General features: G+C 43.0%; 1 protein-coding gene across 1 annotated transcript in view; it reads left to right on the top strand.

Annotated features, from left to right (window-relative positions):
• Positions 1–461: 461 nt before the first annotated feature.
• LOC309551305 (cytochrome P450 2K1-like) overlaps positions 462–24,249 on the top strand; it is a 79,836-nt gene continuing 56,048 nt past the window's right edge. Inside the window, exons 1-2 of the mRNA XM_082251837.1 lie at positions 462–604; positions 13,338–13,533. Of these exons, the coding sequence (XP_082107963.1) occupies positions 13,351–13,533 (183 nt within the window). The 5' untranslated portion in view covers positions 462–604; positions 13,338–13,350. The remainder of the gene's footprint in view (positions 605–13,337; positions 13,534–24,249) is intronic.

The raw sequence follows: 24,249 nt of genomic DNA, 5'->3' as shown, positions 1-24,249 counted from the left end.
AGGTACAGCATCGCACGACCGCGCAATTGTCCGTTAAAGTCACGCAGTGCCGAATCGCAAAATACCCCCTGGTCGTTTAGCAGCCAAATCCTCCGGGGCTTAAGTGGTTAAATACCACCAAAAGAAAGCTCTCTTTGTGTGAAAAAAATGATAAAAATGTTGTTTGGGTATAGTGTTGCATGACTGCACCATTGTCATTCAAAATGTGACAGCGCTAAAAGCTGAAAACTGGTCTGGGCAGGAAGGTGGTAAAAGTGTTCAATAGGCCACTAACTAAATAAAAAATAAATACATTTGCTTTAATGTGAACAGGTGTTTTATCAGACTCCGTTCAAAAGAGCTTTGGACATTCCTGTTGGTGGTAAAAAAAACAATGTTCACATTTTGGACCTTGTAATGCTAGAATTGGTATATAGCTTCTATTATATTGACAACTTAGATATAATCGGTATGTCACAAAAGCTTATAGTATGTTCAGAACAGGTTTACAGGATTTAAAGTAATTGGAGATGAAGGGTGGAGCTGTCATGAAGAAACACCCGCAATTCAGTGTGCACGGAAATTCCAGACTGAGGTTTCCTTAGAACAAGAAAGAACAGAAACAGTAAGTGTGAAAAAGATTATAATTATTTGCTTGAATGTTACTTTTTTTTTTTTTTTTTAATTGCCACATTTTTCCAATATTTAACATTTTACAGTCTATTATGTTAGACGGGAGGATACAAAAGGTGGAAGAGTTTACAGTTTATTAGGGTATAAGGGATAATACAGATTCAGAAACATCATATAATCTGTTAGGCTATAGGGAAGGAATACATAAGATCGAAGAGCCTACAATCTATTAGGATATAAATGATACAAATAAGGTCGTATTTTACAATATTTTAGACAATAATGGAAAGATACTGAGGATGGAAGGTCTTACAATCTCTTAGGCTTGGTGTACATTTATGAAGTTTTTATTTATTTTTGTAGAAACACACTACAGCCCATTTCACATTGTTTCCTATGGGACACGTTCACATCTATGTTTTTTTTCAGCCACTGCTTTTTTGGAAAGGGTCAGGGACTTTTTTAACCACTTTACCACCGGAGGATTTTCCTGCTTTACGTCCGGGCCACTTTTTGCGATTCGGAACTGTGCGACTTTAACTGACAATTGCGCAGTCATGCAACGCCATACCCAAACTAAATTTACATCCTTTTTTTCCCATAAACAGAGCTTTCTTTTGGTGGTATTTGATCACCTCTGTGCTTTTCATTTTTTGCGATATTAATAAAAAAAAAAGCGACAATTTTGAAAAAAATAACAATATTTTTCTATTTTGACAGTTAAAAAATATCCAATATATTCAATTTTTGTCATATATTTAGGCTAAAATGTATTTAGCTACATGTCTTTGACAAAAAAATTCTCAATGAGCGTATTTTTAATCGCTTTAAGACCGGAAGATTTTACCCCATTCCTGACCAGGCCATAATTTGCGATTCGGCACTGCGTTACTTTAATGGACGATTGCATGGTCGTGAGATGCTATACCCAAATTATAATTGACGTCCTTTTTTTACCCACAAATAGAGCTTTCTTTTGGTGGTATTTGATCACCTGTGCGATTTTTACTTTTTGCGCTATAAACAAAAAAAGAGTGACCATTTTGAAAAAATAACAATATTTTTCACATTTTTTTATATGAAATCCCCCCAAAAAATGTAAAAATCTAATTTTTTTAACATTTTAGGCCAATTTGTTTTCTGCTACATATTTTTGGTAAAAAAAATCGCAATAAGCGTATTTTGATTGGTTTGCGCAAAAGTTATCGCAGCTACTAACTACGGGAAATTTTTGTCATTTTTATTGTTTTTTTTTTTAAACTAGTAATGGCGGCGATCTGCGTTTTTTTTTTTTTCAGGACTGCGACATTGCCGCGGACAGATCGTACCCTTGACTGACATTTTTGACACTTTTGGGGATACCAGTGACATTACTACAGTAATCAGTGCTATAAATATGTACTGTTACTGTAAAAATGACACTGGCAGGGAAGGGGTTAACTTTTATTGGTGATCAAGGAGTTAATGTATGCCTGGTGCTTACTGACGTGTGTGGGGGGAGGGGACTGTGTGACACAGGCACAGATCGCAGGTTCAGCTATGCTGAATCCTGCAACCTGTCCCTGCCTGTCACTTAGGAGATACGCCCGCTTTGTTTACACAAGCAGGCGGATCTCCACACTCGATCCCCGATGATCGGGGAAGAGCAGCGGTGATCACCGCCCCTCCTCCCCTGGCCCGACTACCACTGTGACTGAATACAGCGGGAGCGAGCCTCCGGCGGCGCGCGCACGCCGCCCACAAGGGGAGGAGTCCAGCGACGTATTTCTACATCGCTGGACGATAACGAACCACTTTGCCACAGTAGGCTCAACGTGAGTGGTCGGAAAGCGGTTAAATGCAAAATGGCGCTTTTTTTTGCTTCAATAGACTTCAGTGGAGAAGCTGCAGAAAAGTATGTAGTGTGTTTTTTTTTTGCCACGATTTGTGTTTTTTATTTTGCTCAACAACAAATTGGTCAAAAAAAGAAAAAAAGTATAAAAAATGCAATACGTGAATCATGGTAAAATCGTGTGTGCAAAATGCACTGCAAAAACAACCAAAATCAAACTGCATAGGTGTGAACCAAGCCTAAACGGGTAAAAGATCTTATAGTCAGGATGCTGCAGGTGTTTATTAAAGTAAGTTTGGAACAGGGGGAACATAACTGTTAACCTGCCTAAAGACAGCCTATTTGGCCTTCAAGCGGAACTCCATCCAAAAGGGAAAGTTCTGCTTTAAGGACTTGTTTCCTGCTCCTCATAAACAATTGGCACTTTTGAGGAATGGGTACCCAATTTTGACAGGTACCTGCTTCCCATTTCCGTTCTGAGCGGAACGGAAGTTCTCCTTTCTCCTTCCCAGAAGACTGCATCCACCACTCACGATGCGTAGAGTGAATCGCGCATGCACAGTGGGCACCGGGCTGTGAAGTCGCAAGCTGTCACAGCCGGGTGCCCATAGTGAAGATGCCCACATTGAGGACCAAAGACAGCGAGTGAGGCTGCCTGGGGTGAGCTCACCACTAGACCATAGGACAGGTGAGTGGCTGTATTTTAAAAGTCAGCAGATGCACTTTTTGTAGCTGCTGACTTTTATTTTTTACCACAAGTGGCTGGAGCTACTCTTTAAATTATAACTAAAGGCAAAAAAGGAAAGAGATTAGACCACCTGTCAGCTTTTATTGCTGTCTGTGCTAGGGTTGCCACTTCATCCCTTTTAAACCGAACACATATTATTTACACAGGTTCTAGGGACCATTTAATGCAAGTAAGGCACTAAATTAAAGGAGTTGTAAAGTCAGAAGGTTTATTATCTTAATGCATTCTATGCATTAAGATAAAAAGCTTTCTTTGTGTAGCAGCCTCCCAGCACCCCTAGTACTTACCTGAGCCCCATCTCTATCCAGCGCTGTCCATGAGTCCATCAGCCACCTGGGACTCTCCCTCCTGATTGGCTAAGACACAGCAGCGGCGCAATTGGCTCCCGCTGTTGTCAATCAAAGTCAGTTAGCCATTCAGGAGAGAGAGGGGTGGGACCGAATGGCAGCTCCATGTCTCAATGGACACATGAAACTACAGCTCAGCTCTGGTGAGCTGCTTGCTTTGGGGACACTCAACAGGAGGGAGGGGCCAGGAGCAGCGAAGAGGGACCCAAAAAGAGGAGGATATGGGCTGCCGTGCACAAAACCACTGCACAGAGGAGTTAAGTATGACATGTTTTGTTATTTAAAAAAAAAAAACACAAGTCTTTACAATCACTTTAATTTAGTTATCACCTTAATAGGCTACAGAATCTGTGTAACTAATATGTGTTCGGTTTTAAAGGGATAAGGTGGCAACCCTAGGCTGTGCCCCCATTAGGGAGATGCACCCTCTCTATTTGTCCTGTTTGAAAGTGAAAGTCAAAGAAAATATAAAATTTTAGGCTGTCCCCAGAAAAGTAATAGAGGGGTAATCTTCCAATGGAGTTTAGTTCTGGTTGCCTGGAGGTCCCCAAGGAGTTCCCCTAATTTGCAGGGATTTCCTCTTACTTCTTGTTTGGCTATGGGACAGGAAGTGAAAGGAAATTTCCAATAGGACATAGATGCCAAAAAAAATCTGACATGGGGATATTACCCTCCCTTGCTCTATCCAAAATGGGAAGAAAAAACAGAAAATTGTATCATACTTACAGTAATTTTCCTTTCCTGGTGCCTATCCATGACAGCATACCTGTGATAGAGCTCGGCCTCTACACCTTCAGGACTAGTGAATAGCTTAAAAGAAAGATGCCCCCTACTCCCAGCATTCTCTTGTAATCTAGAATACCGAGGGAGAGAGCGTATGCTGCCATGGATAGGCACCAGGAAAGGAAAATTACGGTAAGTATGATACAATTTTCCATTTTCCTGGTGCCTCCATGGCAGCATACCTGTGATAAATAACTAGCTGACAAAAGGGTGGGTAGATGTTAAAACACAAGGAAATGTTTTTTTCTTTTAGATGAAGAAAGGGCTTCCTGCATGGTCCTTCTTTCAAATTCTACAGTGGGGAGCATTCCAGAGTCAACTCAATGTTTTATAAATGTGTGCTGAGACGACCATGTGGCAGCCCTGCAGATGGTATCCAGTGAGACTTCGCTCTGGCTGCCCATGAGGCAGAAATTGATCTTGTTGAATGAACAGTTACCTGCTCTGGAGGAACCATGCCTTTAGCCCTGTACACTTTACATATTAGTTTGACAATCCAGGATGCAAGAGTCCTGCTAGAGGCTTCCTTCCCTCTGTTTTTTTCCCATGGGATAACGAACAGCCTGTTAGATGTTCTAAATTTTTCTGTAGCTTCGAGATACTTCTTGAGGACTATTTCTGACTGGGAAAAAAAAACTGGCAAGGCCCATGGTTCCCTGAGGTGACTTGTGGTAGCGACTTTAGGGGTGAAACCTTGAATAGGTCGCAGTTCCACTCTGTCTGGAAAGAAAGAAACGTGATCCTCTCTGATTCCCAGGGCTTGCAAGTCCGATATCCTCCTGCCAGATGTAATGGCTAGAAGAAAGGCCATCTTTAAGGATAAGTTCAAAATCGATATTTGTTCCATAGGAGCAAAAGGATGTTCCGCCAAGGCTTCCAGGATTAGAGTTAGGTCCCATTTTGGAAAGGTGCGTCTGACCAGAGGGCGTGACTTTAACACCCCTCTAGGGAACGTAATTACGAGAGGGTTGACCGCCCATCTTGAATTTGTTGCCGTTGATAATGCGGCCACCTGGACCTTTAACGAACTGAGACCTAGGCATATGTCAAGTCCGGTCTGTAGGAACCCCAAAATATTGGAGACTGAAGGTGAGAATCGATCAAATTTTTATTTTTTTTCCCAGCGGTTTGGAACTTTTCCCAGACTCTTGAGTAGATGGAGTTTGTGTATGGTTTCCTTGTTTGAAGGAGTGTCAAAATTACTTCCGGGGAACAGCCTAATGCCCTGTACACACTATCAGATTATCTGAAGACTTTTGTCTGCAGACTTACCAAAACCATATAATATGAGGTCAAACCTAAACACTTTCAATTTGTATGCAATCCGGCAGGCCCTTGCACTACATAGAAAAGGTAAATCTGAAGACAAAAGTCTTCAGATAATCTGATAGTGTGAACAGGGCATAAGGCTTCAAACCTCCACCACTCAATTTCCACACCGGTAGATCCAATCTGTGCGGGTTTGGATGAGAGACTCTGCCCTGCTCGAGAAGTTGAGGGAACAGGGGAAGTGTCAGAGGTGTGTTCACAGACAGTCGCATGGCTAGTGGAAACTAAGGTTTCTTGTGCCAATAAGGGAGAATCACCAGGATGTGTACTGGTTCCTTCAGGAGCCTCAGGAAGAATTTTAGAATAAGAGGGCGAGGTGGGAAGCCATACCCTGTGTCGAAGTCCCAGAGGCATGTCAGAGCATCCACTGCTTCCATCTGGGGGTGTGGAAAAGGGGGGAGATAAATCTGGGAAGCTTGGTGTTCCGTGGTGTAGCGAACAGATCCACTTGAGGATATTTCCAGTGATTGGCGATCTGGTGAAATATGTGCGGATGCAGGGCCCATTCATTGTTGACCGGGCAAGATCTGGAGAGAATGTCCGCTTGATTGTTTAGCCTGCCCGGGAGATAAACTGCTCTGAGGTCTAGGAGATTCCTCTCTGCCCAGAGCATGATCTGTTCTACTCTTGACAGAAGCGACCTGCTGCGAGTCCCGCCCTGTTTTTGAATATAGGAGACTGCTGCCCTGTTGTCCAGTCATAGAAGGACTCTCTTCCCTCTGATGTGGGGAGCTAGAGAGGTTAAGGCTAAGAATGCTCCTCTCAACTTCAGGATGTTCGAGACTAGGCTCTCGGCTTGAAAGGACCATCTTCCCTGGACCTAGATTTCCTCAAAATGGGCTCCCCACCCTTTTCCACTGGCATCTGAAGTAATTGTGGTCCAGGAGAGGGAACCCAACTATTGCGGTTTGGAGAGGTTCTGAAGCTTCGTCCACCAATGAAGACTTCTGCGCATGCATGGTGTTAAGAGGATGGTCTGTGAGGGACGTGGTTTCTTCCACTGCTTTTTAGGAAGCCGGTCTGAAAGTACCTCAGATGTCAACGTGACATGGCACCATCAGAATGCATGCTGACATTGAACCTATGAGGCTCAAGCAGAGAGAAGCTGTCAGGCGGGGGTTGCGCAAAATCTTGGAAACTCTCTGAATGAGGATCTTTACCTTCTGTATGGGTAATGACACTGTACCCTGACTGGTGTTGAATAATGCTCCAAGATAGATCATCTGCTGGGTAGGCATGGGATGGCTCTTCTGCTAGTTTATTAACCTCCCTGCCTGGGTCAAAGACTGTAATAAGATGTCCCTCTGTGCAAGAGGGTAACTCTGACTGTCCACGAGCAAGAGGATGTCGTCCAGGTAATGATATACCCGTAGGCCCTTTTCCCTGAGAAGGGCGATGGTAGAGACTAGGACCTTCGTGAAGACCCGAGGAGAAGTGCATAGGCCGAATGGAAGGCATGAAACTGAAGATGTAGTTGCCCCACTGAAAACCTCAGGTATCTCTGAGAGGACGGAAGAATTGGAATGTGCAGATAGGCATCCTGAAGGTCTATTGAGAGTAACCAATTCTTTGGTTGTACTGCTTGGATTATTGTCTGCAGAGATTCCATCTTGAAACTTTCTAGATCCATGTCGATTGAGCTTTCTCAGGTCTATTACTGGTCTCCATCCCCCAGTTTTCTTTGGAACGAGGAATAGAGTGGAGTAAAAACCTGTACAGTGCCTTGCGAAAGTATTCGGCCCCCTTGAACTGTGCGACCTTTTGCCACATTTCAGGTTTCAAACATAAAGATATAAACTGTAATTTTTTGTGAAGCATCAACAACAAGTGGGACACAATCATAAAGTGGAATGAAATTTATTGGATATTTCAAACTTTGTTAACAAATAAAAAACTGAAAAATTGGGCGTGCAAAATTATTCAGCTCCCTTAAGTTAATACTTTGTAGCGCCGCCTTTTGCTGCGATTATAGCTGTAAGTCGCTTGGGGTATGTCTCTATCAGTTTTGCACATCGAGAGACTGACATTTTTGCCCATTCCTCCTTGCAAAACAGCTCAAGCTCAGTGAGGTTGGATGGAGAGTGTTTGTGAACAGCAGTTTTCAGTTATTTCCACAGATTCTCGATTGGATTCAGGTCTGGACTTTGACTTGGTCATTCTAACACCTGGGTATGTTTATTTGTGAACCATTCCATTGCAGATTTTGCTTTATGTTTTGGATCATTGTCTTGTTGGAAGACAAATCTCCATCCCAGTCTCAGGTCTTTTGCAGACTCCATCAGGTTTTCTTCCAGAATGGTCCTGTATTTGGCTCTATCCATCTTCCCATCAATTTTAACCATCTTCCCTGTCCCTGCTGAAGAAAAGCCGGCCCAAACCATGAAGCTGCCACCACCATGTTTGACAGTGGGGAATGGTGTGTTCAGGGTGATGAGCTGTGTTGCTTTTTTTCGCCAAACATAATGTTTTGCATTGTTGCCAAAAAGTTTGATTTTGGTTTCACAGATTTGTGCAGTATACGACTGATTGTTGTCCTATGGACAGAGTCTCCCACCTCAGCTGTAGATCTCTGCAGTTCATCCAGAGTGATCATGGGCCTCTTGGCTGCATCTCTGATCAGTCTTCTCCTTGCATGAGCTGAAAGTTTAGAGGGACGGCCAGGTCTTCGTAGATTTGCAGTGGTTTGATACTCCTTCCATTTCAATATTATCGCTTGCACAGTGCTCCTTGGGATGTTTAAAGCTTGGGAAATCTTTTTGTATACAAATCCGCCTTTAAACTTCTCCAAAACAGTATCTCAGACCTGCCTAGTGTGTTCCTTGTTCTTCATGATGCTCTCTGCGCTTTAAATGGACCTCTGAGACTATCACATTGCAGGTGCATTTATACGGAGACTTGATTACACACAGGTGGATTCTATTTATCATCATTAGTCATTTAGGTCAACATTGGATCATTCAGAGATCCTCACTGAACTTCTGGAGAGAGTTTGCTGCACTGAAAGTAAAGGGGCTGAATAATTTTGCACCCCCAATTTTTCAGTTTTTTATTTGTTAACAAAGTTTGAAATATCCAATAAATTTCGTTCCACTTCATGATTGTGTCTCACTTGTTGATTCTTCACAAAAAATTACAGTTTTATATCCTTATGTTTGAAGCCTGAAATGTGGCAAAAGGTCACAAAGTTCAAGGGGGCCGAATACTTTCGCAAGGCACTGTATATTGCTCCGAAGGGGGCGCTGGAACCGCTGCGCTCTGTACTTGGAGAGTCGTTATAAACTGCAGAAGAGCTTCCACTTTTTGTGGTGATGTTGGGATCTCTGTCCTCTTGAAGTAATCTTGAGGAGGCTGGGGAGAGAAAGTCCTGTAGTGTCCGTGTTTTATTGTAGATAGGACCCAAGGGTCCTGACATCTTTTTGCCCAAACTGGCACAAAATGTTTTAGCCTGGTTCCAACCGGGAGTGTTTGGGCCTGCCCTTTGTCAAAAAAGGATTTTGTGTTTTATCCTGGGGGGGGCGGAAAAAGGCTTACTTTTTCTTGTCCCCAGAAAGGAAGACTGGGTACATCTTGTCTGATAGCCGACTCTTATGTTTTCTGTCCAGGCTTTTGTTGCTGTGGACACTGAAGGGCGATTGCTGGTTTACATGCTGCACCTGAAGCTAAATAGCTCCTTTTGAGATCCATATTCATACACCTCTCTAAAGGATCTTTAAAGAATGCTGAATCCATAGGAAGAAAAACATTCTTTGCTAGTTGGGATACTGCTGTTTCCACCACTGGCATCAAATCCAGGGGTTCCGAATCAGCTGGAACTAGAGGGTAAAGTTTCCCAAACTTTGCGAGTGAAAACCTATTTTCTGTCTTCTTCCACTCCTCCTCAATCACCTCCTTTTCCCCGAGAAGGGGTTCTGGCCTTGTGCCCTGAAGGGGAAATTGGCATGCTGGCCATAGAGGGGCCTGGCACCTATGGATCAACGTCTGTTGCCTGCGGGTCCTGAGGTATTGCCTGAGCAGGCATCATGGCAGCCAGTTCAGAAAGAGAATCTTTCATGGTCTGTTTCAAAAGCTTGGCCACTTGTAGACTTTCTTGGTCTCGGTCACCTGCGTATTCCTTAAAGCAGCTCTGAAAGACCAGCTTGTTAGGGGTGTGGCGCCACAAGCCCAGCATTTTTTCCTCACCGAACACATATGAGGAGAGGGAGAGCGATAGCTCCTATGAGATCTAGATCGACCGGAAGATCTATGTCTAGATGAATGCGATCTGTGGCCCGGACTGCGTTCTCGAGGATAAGCATGATGTCCTGGGTGACTTTCTCAATTTCTTTGAGTAAACAGGGCTAAAAAATATTGAGAGAGAAATGTGTTTTTTTTTTTTTTTTTTTTAAAACACATTTGTCAGTGCACTCTTTTGATACTCACGCAAGGGTGGTCCCATACCTAATAGACATTTGCGGATCTTGATCATGAGGTGAATGGCTCTTGTTGGCTATAGCAAGAGGATCAGCTGAAAATAGGGAGGAGGAAGAAAGCTTCAAAATCAGGATATTCTAATGCTCTTTTTTTTTTTTTTTTTTTTTTATAAACTAAAAATGGGAAGGCTTGTTTCATTAATATATATATATGTGTGTGTGTGTGTGTGTATGTATATGTGTATATATATATATATATATATATATATATATATATATATATATATATATATATATATATATATATATATATATATTACACAAATGAACAGAAAGAGAGCACAGGAATGCTCTGGTCTGAGACTCAGAAGGGAATCTGAGAGAGGAGCTCTTTTTGGACTTTAAAAAAAAAAAAAAGTTTGCTTTACCATGTGTTTTTGTGGGTGATGGGGACCAGCCTCACACTGTATAGTGAGAAAAACTGCTGTGTAGTTTAGCGCCGGACGGCAAGGATTTATTTTACTGTTTTGTTGTTTTTTTCATATTTGCAAACCTCTGCTAAATAAAGCTGGCAACCCACCAGACTTTAATTAAATGACCTGCATGCTGGCCTTACTTTCCTGGAAAAGGTGATTCCTGTGAGCTAATCTCCCACAACACACATATACAGTCAGGTCCATAAATATTAGGACATCGACACAATTCTAATCTTTTTGGCTCTATACAGCACCACAATGGATTTGAAATTAAACAAGCAAGGTGTGCTTTAACTGCAGACTTTCAGCTTTAATTTGAGGGTATTTACATCCAAATCAGGTGAACGGTGTAGGAATTACAACAGTTTGTACATGTGCCTCCCACTTTTTTAAGGGACCAAAAGTAATGGGACAGATTAACAATCATAAATCAAACTTTCACTTTTTAATACTTGGTTGCAAATCCTTTGCAGTCAATTACAGCCTGAAGTCTGGAAAGCATAGACATCACCAGACGCTGAGTTTCATCCCTGGTGAGGCTCTGCCAGGCCTCTACTGCAACCGTCTTCAGATCCTGCTTGTTCTTGGGGCATTTTCCCTTCAGTTTTGTCTTCAGCAAGTGAAATGCATGCTCAATCGGATTCAGATCAGGTGATTGACTTGGCCATTGCATACTATTCCACTTTTTTCCCTTAAAAAACTCTTTGGTTGCTTTCGCAGTATGCTTCGGGTCATTGTCCATCTGTACTGTGAAGCGCCGTCCAATGAGTTCTGAAGCATTTGGCTGAATATGAGCAGATAATATTGCCCGAAACACTTCAGAATTCATCCTGCTGCTTTTGTCAGCAGTCACATCATCAATAAATACAAGAGAACCAGTTCCATTGGCCCACGCCATGACACTACCACCACCATGCTTCACTGATGAGGTGGTATGCTTCGGATCATGAGCAGTTCCTTTCCTTCTCCATATTCTTCTCTTCCCATCACTCTGGTACAAGTTGATCTTGGTCTCATCTGTCCATAGGATGTTGTTCCAGAACTGTAAAGGCTTTTTTAGGTATTGTTTGGCAAACTCTAATCTGGCCTTCCTGTTTTTGAGGCTCACCAATGGTTTATATCTTGTGGTGAACCCTCTATATTCACTCTGGTAAAGTCTTCTCTTCATTGTTGACTTTGACACACATACACCTACCTCCTGGAGAATGTTCTTTATCTGGCCAACTGTTGTGAAGGGTGTTTTCTTCACCTGGGAAAGAATTCTTCGGTCATCCACCACAGTTGTTTTCCGTGGTCTTCCTGGTCTTTTGGTGTTGCTGAGTTCACCAGTGCGTTCTTTCTTTTTAAAGATGTTCCAAACAGTTGATTTGGCCACACCTAATGTTTTTGCTATCTATCTGATGGGTTTGTTTTGTTTTTTCAGCCTAATGATGGTTTGCTTCACTGATAGTGACAGCTCTTTGTATCTCATAGAGTTCATTTCAAGTGTGCTATTTGCATTTGGAATCTGTTGCTGTCAACTCTCATATACAAACTGTTGTAATTCCTACACATTTCACCTGATTTGGATGTAATTACCCTCAAATTAAAGCTGAAAGTCTGCAGTTAAAGCACATCTTGTTTGTTTAATTTCAAATCCATTGTGGTGGTGTATAGAGCCAAAAAGATTAGAATTGTGTCGATGTCCCAATATTTATGGACCTGACTGTGTGTATATATATATATATATATATATATATATATATATATATATATATATATATATATATATATACACACATACACAGACACACAGAAACACACACACCTACATATATATATATATATATATTTTTTTTTTTTTTTTAAATAAATGATTCTCTTAATGAATGGAGGAAGGAAAATCTACACCCCAAGGAACGCCTGGCTGGCTGGTAAAGAGAAAGGGGAAAATTAAGCAGATGGAGGGGAAGGAGGGATACAATAAAATGGAACAAACTCACCTGGAGAGGAGGGAAAATAAATGTTTTTAGGAAACTCTGCATACCCCAAAAGATCCGCAGAAGGGGTTCCCAGGCTTTTTAGCGCTAAGAGCAGCCCGAGTACAGGGACTGTGCTTGGGAGAGGCTTAATCCAGCGGAAGCTGCCACATGGTCAGCTGGTAGGGACATACTGCTACTCTTCACCAGTCCAGAGGTATGAGAGAAAAAAAGGAGAATTCTGGGAGTAGGGGACGTCTTTCTTTTAAGCTATTCACTAGTCCTGAAGGCGGAGTAGAGGTGGAGCTCTATCACAGGTATGCTGACATGGAGGCACCAGGAAAAGGTTTTGCCTTTAGTTCTACTTTGTATCAAACTGTAATTGCCTTGAGAGTATGGTGAGTCCATTTGTAGCAAAAGGTTCTGCAATTCATCTCAGGAAATACAAGACATTCTGGAATTGCATGTGGAATTTAAGATTAAACATTTACAAAATTAAAAAGCTAATTGTTTACCAGGCATGTAATACGGGCTAGAAACATCACAATCAGTTACATTCTCAAAAAGTTTTAATGAATCTCTGCTTTTAATTAATTAGCTAGAATTTCAGCTTCCATATGCATACAGTATGTAATTACAACTTACGGAGTTGAATCACTAAAGGAACAGAGAGTGGCTTTTGGTTTTGTATGTTGTAAATCAATCCCAGTGAAGACTAGCAGTCTTCAATACAGTCAAGTCATTAGATTCTGTATTTAAAATTATTTCTACTTAATTACTTAATTTTATATTTGCATTATTATTTTTATTTTTTTAAACTTAAAAAAATATATTTTCTTTGTAGGAATTCTGGAGTCATGTTCTTTATTGACCCATTCTCAATGCTTCTGCTGGTTCTGCTCTGTCTTTTTCTGGTGAAGGTCACTCGTGGCTACAACCAGAATGTTTACCCAAATTTCCCACCTGGTCCAAAACCTTTACCTATCATTGGAAACATGCATATTCTGGACCTGAAAAGGCCATACAGGACCTTCTTAGAGGTATGGTGCATTAAGCAATTGAGAATTATAATAATGTATTGTTTTCATTTTGATTTGGGTTACTGTAGTGGTCTTTTTTAAAAGCATTTTCCCCAACAATGTTCAAAAAGTCCAGGCAAAATGTATGCAAATTGAGTTGAATTTGCCATGACTGGTGTAATAAATGTCACTGTGTCCCTCGGTTGTAAGCTCGTTTATTTGTTTTTCTTTTGACTCTCGGTTCATTTTGGTTAATAGCTTTGGAAAAGACAAACTCAGACACAGAAAAATGTATAGACAGACGTTGACATAGAAATAGCAACAGGTAGATAGTGAAAAAATCCGGATGGAAGACAACTGGAACACAACATGGGTGAATTTGAGAAACAAATGTGCAAGATTTCCAAAATTGTTACTGCTATAATTACTTACAATGACTACTTTGAAGAGCACATCATATGCTTTGTAAAAGCTGAGCATGGTTTCAAACCTATTTTCCAAATTCCATGAACTGGGTTAGAAGTGCCTTGGCATCAGTGTTCTTTTCACAAGCCTTATCCAGAGTCACTTTGTCATGGGTTTACAAGCACCCTTTTCCACTCAACCAATGGCTAGTAACATTGCATATTCTCTAGGTCCTTGGTGCCCAACCTATGTAAAGGGCTGTGTGTGGTCCTTTTTTAAATGAGCTGTAGGGAGTGAAAATGTGGGAGCATAATTTTTAAAAAGACTATAATGGCAGTGATCTCTTCCTATTTCTGCAGCATGCCTTGGACCTGGATGGGCCTCTCCTTAGCCTGTACCCTCACTATTCAGTGGCATCCAACCTTGATAGCCTGAGTGGGGACCCTTAAGTATTCATCATGGGTCACAGTGATAGCAGTCTTATGTTTCTGACTATCTCCAGCAATGTGTTTTCCACCCAAACCCAGTGGCGGCCGGTGTACTAATGGCGCAGGGGCTGGACGCATGGAGTCCAATGGGGCTTTTTTTTTTTTTACATCACCTGATTAGAGCCAGAGGCTCTAATAGGGTGATGCAAAGGGTGGACCCGGGGCGCAGAGCAGTGCGTCCCGAGCCCACCCATTGTGTGACAATAGTGAATGAAAATTCGCTATTGTGACACCGATCCTCCTCCTGGCCAATCAGGAAGCGCGTCCGATACACGCTTCCTGATTGGCCACAAGGCAAACCTCATGCCATTGGCCGAGGAGGAGGCAGGAGCGGAAGGACTGGAGGAGACGTGCCGCCGGAACCGAGGAGAAGCCGACGCCGAGAGACTGATAAGAAGCCGCCCTCCACAGCTGCTGCTCCAGGTAAGTAAGGGGGCACGTACGCTGATCTCTGCATTGGGGGAATGGTATGCTTGTCACTGCATTGAAGGGGGCACGCACGCTGATCTCTGCATTGGGGGAATGTATGCTGGTCACTGCATTGGGGGAATGTATGCTGGTCACTGCATTGGGGGCATGTATGCTGGTCACTGCATTGGGGACATGTACAGTGGGTACGGAAAGTATTCAGACCCCCTTAAATTTTTCACTCTTTGTTATATTGCAGCCATTTGCTAAAATCATTTAGGTTCATTCTTCTTCCTCATGAATGTACACATAGCACCCCATACTGACAGAAAAACACAGAATTGTTGACATTGTTGCAGATTTATTAAAAAAGAAAAACTGAAATGTCACATGGTCCTAAGTATTCAGACCCTTTGCTGTGACACTCATATATTTAACTCAGGTGCTTTCCATTTCTTCTGATCATCCTTGAGATGGTTCTACACCTTCATTTGAGTCCAGCTGTGTTTGATTATACTGATTGGACTTGATTAGGAAAGCCACACACCTGTCTATATAAGACCTTCCAGATTACAATGCATGTCAGAGCAAATGAGAATCATGAGGTCAAAAGGAACTGCCTGAAGAGCTCAGAGACAGAATTGTGGCAAGGCACAGATCTTGCCAAGGTTACAAAAAGATTTCTGCTGCACTTAAGGTTCCTAAGAGCACAGTGGCCTCCATAATCCTCAAATGGAAGACGTTTGGGACGACCAGAACCCTTCCTAGAGCTGGCTGTCCGGCCAAACTGAGCTATCGGGGGAGAAGAGCCTTGGTGAGAGAGGTAAAGAAGAACCCAAAGATCACTGTGGCTGAGCTCCAGAGATGCAGTCAGGAGATGGGAGAAAGTTGTAGAAAGTCAACCATCACTGCAGCCCTCCACCAGTCGGGGCTTTATGGCAGAGTGGCCTGACGGAAGCCTCTCCTCAGTGTAAGACACATGAAAGCCCGCATGGAGTTTACTAAAAAACACCTGAAGGACTCCAAGATGGTGAGAAATAAGATTCTCTGGTCTGATGAGACCAAAATAGAACTTTTTGGCCTTAATTCTAAGCGGTATGTGTGGCGAAAACCAGGCACTGCTCATCACCTGTCCAATACAGTCCCAACCGTGAAGCATGGTGGCGGCAGCCTCATGCTGTGGGGGTGTTTTTCAGCTGCAGGGACAGGACGACTGGTTGCAATCGAGGGAAAGATGAATGCGGCCAAGTACAGGGATATCCTGGACAAAAACCTTCTCTAGAGTGCTCTGGACCTCAGACTGGGCCGAAGGTTTACCTTCCAACAAGACAATGACCCTAAGCACACAGCTAAAATAACGAAGGAGTGGCTTCACAACAACTCCGTGACTGTTCTTGAATGGCCCAGCCAGAGCCCTGACTTAAACCAAATTGAGCATCTCTGGAGAGACCTAAAAATGGCTGTCCACCAACATTTACCATCCAACCTGACAGAACTGGAGAGGATCTGCAAGGAGGAATGGCAGAGGATCCCCAAATCCAGGTGTGAAAGACTTGTTGCATCTTTCCCAAAAAGACTCCTGGCTGTATTAGATCAAAAGGGGGCTTCTACTAAATACTGAGCAAAGGGTCTGAATACTTAGGACCATGTGATATTTCAGTTTTTCTTTTTTAATAAATCTGCAACAATGTCAACAATTCTGTGTTTTTTTGTCAGTATGGGGTACTATGTGTACATTCATGAGGAAGAAGAATGAACCTAAATGATTTTAGCAAATGGCTGCAATATAACAAAGAGTGAAAAATTTAAGGGGGTCTGAATACTTTCCGTACCCACTGTATGCTGGTCACTGCATTGGGGACATGTATGCTGGTCACTGCATTGGGGGAATGTATGCTGGTCACTGCATTGGGGGAATGTATGCTGGTCACTGCATTGAAGGGGGCATGTACGATGGTCTCTGCATTGAAAGGGGCATGTACGCTGGTCACTGCATTGAAGGGGGCATGTACGCTGGTCACTGCATTGAAGGGGGCATGTACGCTGGTCACTGCATTGAAAGGGGGCATGTATGCTGGTCACTGCATTGAAGGGGGCATGTACGCTGGTCACTGCATTGAAAGGGGGCACGCTGGTCACTGTGCATTGAAGGGGGCATGTATGCTGGTCACTGCATTGAAAGGGGGAACGCTGGTCACTGTGCATTGAAAGGGGGCACGCTGGTCACTGTGCATTGAAAGGGGGCATGCTGGTCTCTCTGCATTGAAAGGGGGCACGCTGGTCTCTCTGCATTGAAAGGGGGCACACTATACCTTAATTACCGAAGGCCCCTTTCACACTTTTGCGACCTCAAAGTCACGCAATTTTCTACACCGTTTTTTGCCGCAAAGCAATGCCTATTACATTTTTCTGTTTGCGCCCCCCCCCCAACAATTTTGAGCACCAGCCGCCACTGCGAAAACCTGAAACATGCCTACAGTCACTGATCATACACTGTAGTATGTGAACAACGTCTGAAGTCCTGAATACTTAGAACATTATGTGTGTTCTTTTGGTGAAGTCAGGGGTTGCTCTTTGGGCTCTCTGTTTCAAGTACGTTGAGCAATGCTACTCTAGGTATTCACTGTTGTCTCAAGGGATTTGTTTCCAGTTTTACATCACTCTATTATTTAATTACAGGTACTTATGCAGTGCTGTCAATTTACACAGCACTTTACACATATATTGTACATTCACATCATCCCTGACATCAAGGAGCTTAGAATCTAAAGTCCGTAACTCACATTTAAACATACACATACTAGGCCCAATTTTAGATAGGAGCTAATTAACCTACCTGCATGTCTTTGGAGTGTGGGAGGAAACCAGATTAAACCCACACAGGCACAGGGAGAACATTCAAACTTCAAGCATGGAGTAGCCATGATGGGGATTCAACCCAACAACCTTAGTGCTGCTAGGTGGAGGTGCTAACCACTTAGCCACTGTGCTACAAACTCTAGCAACCAGGCCTAGCCCAGCAATAGGAAAAGACTCTCCATCAGAAATTTGACAGCAATTCATGTCCAGACCCTGTGATAAAGATAAAAAGCACTTTAAATGATATCCCTTAAGAGCCCATTCACATTAGCGCGACTTGTCAGGCGACTTGTCAGCCTGACAAGTCGCGCTCGGTCGCGGTCCATTGATTAGCACAGGACCCGTTCTAATAGGAGCGATACAAGTCGCTCCGACTTAGAAAAAGGGTCCTGTACTACTTTGGGGCGACCTGGAGGCGACTTGCATAGACTTCCATTATGTGAAGTCTCTGCAAGTCGCGCCGAAGTCGCGGTTAACGCGACTTCACAGGTCGCCCCCCCAAAGTCGTGTCGTACTAGTCTGAATGGGCTCTAAGACTTAAGTTTACGTACAAAAAAAATACAAAATAATCACAAGGGACATTACTTACTTTCAGTGCTATGTGTCCCTTGGGCTTCTATCTTCCAATATAAATCTTCCTCCTGGATGCCCCCCTACACCCGCTGTAATCTTTGGGGCAGTGGGGCTATTGGAACTGAGGAGCTGTCACAGGCTCTTATCAAGTGAGCCCCTTTCAGCCAGCTGCTTCATTCATAGAAGCTATACTATAGCTTCTGTGAATGAAACATAATCTATGAAAGAGGGGGCAGACCTTTTATTCTTCTGCCCATATATCAGACTTACTAGACCAAAGATGATAATGCAGTGTATAATTGAGAAGCAGCAGGACATTTTTAATAAGGGTGAATTAACAAAAATGTAATAGATAAAAAAATGGGCATAGGCAGGGTTAGAGTTAAAACACCACAGATAACACCAATCTTCTGTATAACTTGCCAGAAGCAGGGCAAATTTAATTAGCCAGGCTAGGCTCAAATTTCCTAGCTCCTCCATTCATAGAAGCTGTTTAATAAAGCTTCTATGAATGAAACCTGTCTATGACTGGAGAGGGCAGACCTTTCAGTCACCTGCCCATTCTTTATTTTATAGATCCTGTATCATTCATAGAGGCTGAAGTAATGGCTTCTATGAATGGAGGAATTGGGCAGAAAGGTGGGGTATCCTTGATTAGAGTCTTTGACAGATTCTCCGTTCTATATGCACCGGAAGATTGTGGTGGTGGTGAGGGAAAGGGGTGGGGGGCATCGGATTGAAGATTTCTGCTAAACTAGAGGAAAGAAGCACAAGGGACACATCACACTGAAGGTAAGTAATGCTCTTGTGCTTTTTTAAATTTTATTTTTGTTGGTAAACTTAGCTTTAAATACCACAATTAAGGATCTTGATGTTCCATTCACTGTAAAAAATCTTAATTTTTTTCCAAGAGCACCTGCTATTGAGACTTTGTACTCAACCTAATCAATTTTGCCTCAGATTTTATATTCTCATTGAATAACATCTCCCTATTGTTTTGAAAAGTACCTTTTTCCAAAACACTAAGCTTGGTATGCACAATTACTGTTTTGAAGTGTAATTGTCCTGAGCAAAAAAAGTGCCATTTTAGGAATAAAGCATTTTCAATACCTGGGATATCCTTGGAAGCCGCAGAGAGTTGTAAATTATTTTAGTAATTTTATGAATGTAATTTAGGAAATCCAGAAGGATCTCAGAGCAAAGGGGCCGAGATATATCCCGGGTAACTATAGGCCGGTCAGCCTAACATCTGTAGTCTGCAAAATTTTGGAGGGGATGATAAGGGACCACATACAAGACTTTAGTAATGAAAACGGTATTATAAGTAGTAATCAGCATGGATTCATGAAAAATCGTTCATGCCAAACCAATCTATTAACCTTCTACGATGAAGTGAGCTGCCACTTAGATAAAGGTAAGCCTGTGGATGTGGTGTATCTGGACTTTGCAAAGGCCTTTGACACCGTTCCCCACAAACGCTTACTGTACAAACTAAGGAAGGTAGGTATGGACCATAAGGTGAGTACCTGGATAGAGAACTGGCTCCAGGGGAGAGTACAGAGGGTGGTGATTAATGGGGAGTACTCGGATTGGGCGGGTGTGGAAAGTGGGGTCCCCCAGGGTTCTGTCCTGGGACCAATCCTGTTTAATTTATTCATAAATGATCTAGAGGAGGGGATATCTAGTACAATCTCAGTATTTGCAGATGATACTAAATTAGGCATGCCAATATCTTCTATGCAGGATGTGGAAGTCTTGCAAGCAGACCTGAACAAAATAACGGGGTGGGCAACTACATGGCAGATGAGATTTAATGTAGAAAAATGTAAAGTAATGCACTTGGGGGCCAGAAACCAGAAAGCAAGCTACTCACTAGGGGGGGAACCTCTGGGTGAGTCTAGGATGGAAAGGGACCTGGGGGTACTGGTAGACAACAGGCTTGGAAGTGGCATGCAATGCCAAGCCGCTGCAAGCAAAGCCAACAGAATACTGGGTTGTATAAAAAAGGGGATTCACTCCAGAAATAAAGAGATTATTCTCCCACTCTACAAGACTCTGGTCCGGCCACATCTGGAGTATGCTGTCCAGTTCTGGGCACCGGTCCTCAGGAAGGATGTGCTGGAACTGGAGAAAGTCCAGAGAAGGGCAACAAAAATAATTAGGGGAATGGAGGACATCGGCTATGAGGAAAGACTACAAGCACTGAACTTGTTCTCTCTGGAGAAGAGACGCTTGAGGGGGGATATGATATCAATGTACAAATACTGTACTGGCGACCCTAGCATAAGGAACAAACTATTTAGAGTAAGGGAATACAATAAGACACGTGGCCACTCACTAAAACTAGAGGAAAGGCGGTTTAACCTTAAAGTGCGTAAGGGGTTCTTCACTGTAAGAGCGGTAAGGATGTGGAATTCTCTTCCGCAAGCAGTCGTATCAGCGGGGAGCATTGATAGTTTCAAAAAACTATTGGATGGACACCTTAAAGACCACAACATACAGGGGTATACAATGTACAACATATAGGGGTATACAATGTACGGTTAAAAGCAAACACACACACATAGGTTGAACTGGATGGACTTGTGTCTTTTTTCAGCCTCACTAACTATGTAACTATGTAACTATGTAACTATGTAACAAAGAAAACAAAAGATATAGGCGTAGTGGCCAAATTACAGGGCATATGGAGGGTTAGGAAAAGGATGATCTCTAGAGTTGAGCAGACACATGGATGTTCGGGTTCGAGAAGTTCGGCTGAACTTCATGAAAATGTTCGGGATCCGAACTCAACCCGAATTTGAACCTGAACCCCATTGAAGTCAATGGGGACCCGAACTTTTGGGCACCAAAAAGGCTGTAAAATAGCCCTGGAAAGCGCTAGAGGGCTGCAAAAGGCATCAAAATGTAGGTAAATCCCCTGCAAACAAATGTGGATAGGGAAATGACTTAAAATAAAATAAATAAAAATTAACCAATATCAATTGGCAACTTGGAGGAGGAGGTGGAATAAGAGGTTAGGGTGGCATCAGGTGGGCATGCTATGGGAGTTGAAGTTCTTATCACAGCCAAAAAGGATTCATGTCTGCCTGCAGTGCCGTGGCCTCATTCACAGACTCAGGGCCATGGCAACCATACATGGGAGTTGAAGTAGTCATCACAGCCAAGAAGGAATTATGTCTGCCTGCAGGGCCACAGGCCTCATTTAAACATTCAGGCCCACGGGACCCACAAAGAGGAGAGTTAAAATCATGCCAAGACAGTATTGATTTAACCCAGCAATGCCACAGGCCTCATTTACAAATTCAGACCCATGGCACCCACAAAGAGGAGAGTTACAATCATGCCAAAACAGTATTGTTTTCACCCAGTAGTGCCACAGGCCTCATTCACGAATTCAGGACCATGGCACCCACAAAGAGGAGAGCGGTCCCATAACAGCAACACAGACCTCAGGTCAACCTGCAATGGAACAGGCCATTATCATTTATGTAGGCCCCTGACACCCAGACAGAGGAGAGAGGTCCCATAGCAGAAAATCAGGCTTGATGTCACCCGCCAAAGCAGCAGGTGATTAACTGAATTTTAGGCCCCTGACACCCAGACAGAGGAGAGGTCATTTGATAGCAAAAAGAGGTTAATGTCACGCACCAAAGAAGCAGGCGATTAACTGAAAGCAGAAAGCCACAGCAGTTGGCACCTGTGTTTCGTCATCATCAGAGACGTTTTGTGGCGGTATTCCCATGTCCTCATCCTGCAACAAAAGTGGTTGAGCATCAGTGCATTCGAGGTCTTCCTCTTCTGGGGCAGGGCTAGGTGGATGGGCCGGGGAAACCCTGCCAACAGAGTAATCAAAAAGCATAAGACTTTCCGACATTATTTGGGGCTCTGACTGCTTGGCTGATTTGCAAGGGGGTGAGATGGAAGACTGATGGGCATGGGCTGCAGGTGCCAACTCTGAGCTTTCTGCAGAGGACTGGGTGTTAGATACTGTGAAGGAACTGGAGGCACTGTCAGCCACTCAATCTACTATCGTGTGTACATGTTCTGGCTTCACCATCCGTAGAGCGGCATTTGGGCCTATCAAATAACGCTGCAGATTCTGTCACCTACTCGCACCAGAGGAAGGTGTTTGACTTGGAGCGGTAGTTGGCGCTGAACGGAAACGTCCTCTACCAGCAACAGGAGCTCCACCAACATCACCACGACCATGCCCTCATCCCTTATTTGATGTTCTCCTCATTATTTGCGTTCACCCACCAAGCTGAAAGATTGACCTCTCTCCGGTGTCAATTTACCTGGCAGTTGTCTAAAAATGAGTATGGAGGTAAGTGGCGCTGCCACAAGTTAAATAAAGAAAAATGGGTAAGGGATACACATATATTTGAATTCTGGGGCCAATGAATAAGTTAAGTGCAAACAATGCAAAATAAAGTGCTCTTAGTGGTCTAAAACCAATATTAATGTGCATACGATAAAAGCAATAATTTAGTGATCATTAAAATGATAAATATGTGGGTGTAATCAATATAATATTGATAAATATATGTGGATATGTGATATCAAATACATAAAAATACACAATAAATATGGTGTTCCAATTAATCAATCCGGCACCCACTCAAGGTGATTTAAATAATCATATAAAGTGCATCAAAAACAATGTGTTCGCATAAAGTGTGTAAATCAGATGGCCTCAGATACAAAACCCAAAAAAGTCCATAAAAGATCAGAAACAATAAATAGAAATATTAGCACATTTGAGTCCATACACCAATTAAATATAAATCTAGAGAGGGTGAGGAAAAAAGTGGATCCCGGGTGATCTGTAAAGGTGGGGGTGCTCAATGAAGGAATAAGTGCTCCCCTCCTATTGCTCCCGCACTCACCAGAGGGCAATACCCCTACAGGGGTAACCAGCGTGTTATATCTCTCCTGAGGGTCCCTCCAATAGTCAGCCAGATATCCACTTAATTACAGATAACTCGTTCACACTCTCTCCACCATTAGGGATAATGGGCAGTAAATCCTCAATAGTTTACCGATTGGATGGTATAATGGAACAATATCCAGGAAATGTAAAGAAGAAAGAAACTCCAATAGTGAAGTATTGCTGATAACTTTTCACTTTATTAGTTAAAAGAATACATGGTACTCACATTTGGATTAAGAAAACATACGTGTATGTGCTTAGGGACCGCAAATCTCTCATGTAGCGGTGTAGCAGTGTCTTCCGGGACGCGATGCGCTCCACCGACCGGATGTGCGTCTCAATCACAGGGCAGCGGAACTAACGTGACCACGCTCTACGCGTTTCGTCATCAATGACGTCATCAGGAGCAGCGAGCTCTGTGTCCCTGTGATTGAGACGCACATCCGGTCGGCAACCGGTTGCGGCGGTCGGCAACCGGTTAACTAAAATACACTGATGCACTATTTGATAGCTGAAATGGAATATACGGTTTAGTGCATTGTATACACAAGTGCTCTGTGGCACCACAGATCCCAGGCTAGACAAATGGACTATGTCACCCTTTAAACATACAAAAGGCAATATAGGGGACTTGAGCAGCCAGAAAAAAAAAGTTTTTTTTCCTTCACTGAGCTACAAAATACGATTAGGCTGATGTCGCTGGCTGGGCTAAAATGGCCGCCGAGCACCACCTCATTAACAGATGGATTACAAAAAAGATTTCCCTTGCAGTGGCTGGGTACATAAATGTTGGATTGCTGAAGCTCCCTCCCTCCCTCTCTATTTGCTGTATCTTGTGGATTAAAGTAGCACAGGTACTTCTGATTTGTGCCCTATTCTGTCCCTAATTGAGGTACCAGCATCATCTCCCTAAGCTCAAATCAGCAGAGTGACGTGCGGCAGTACGTGACTCCAGCTTATAAAGAGGCTGGGTCACATGCTGCACTCAGCCAATCACAGCCATGCCATTAGTAGGCATGGCTGTGATGGCTTCATAGGACAAGAAGTAAAACGCTTGCTGATTGGCTGCTG

Source organism: Pelophylax lessonae (assembly GCF_965119305.1).
Source record: "Pelophylax lessonae genome assembly, chromosome: 3".
Lineage (NCBI taxonomy): Eukaryota > Metazoa > Chordata > Amphibia > Anura > Ranidae > Pelophylax > Pelophylax lessonae.
Note: the sequence above shows the minus strand (reverse complement) of the source record. Positions and strands in the feature narration are given on the sequence as shown.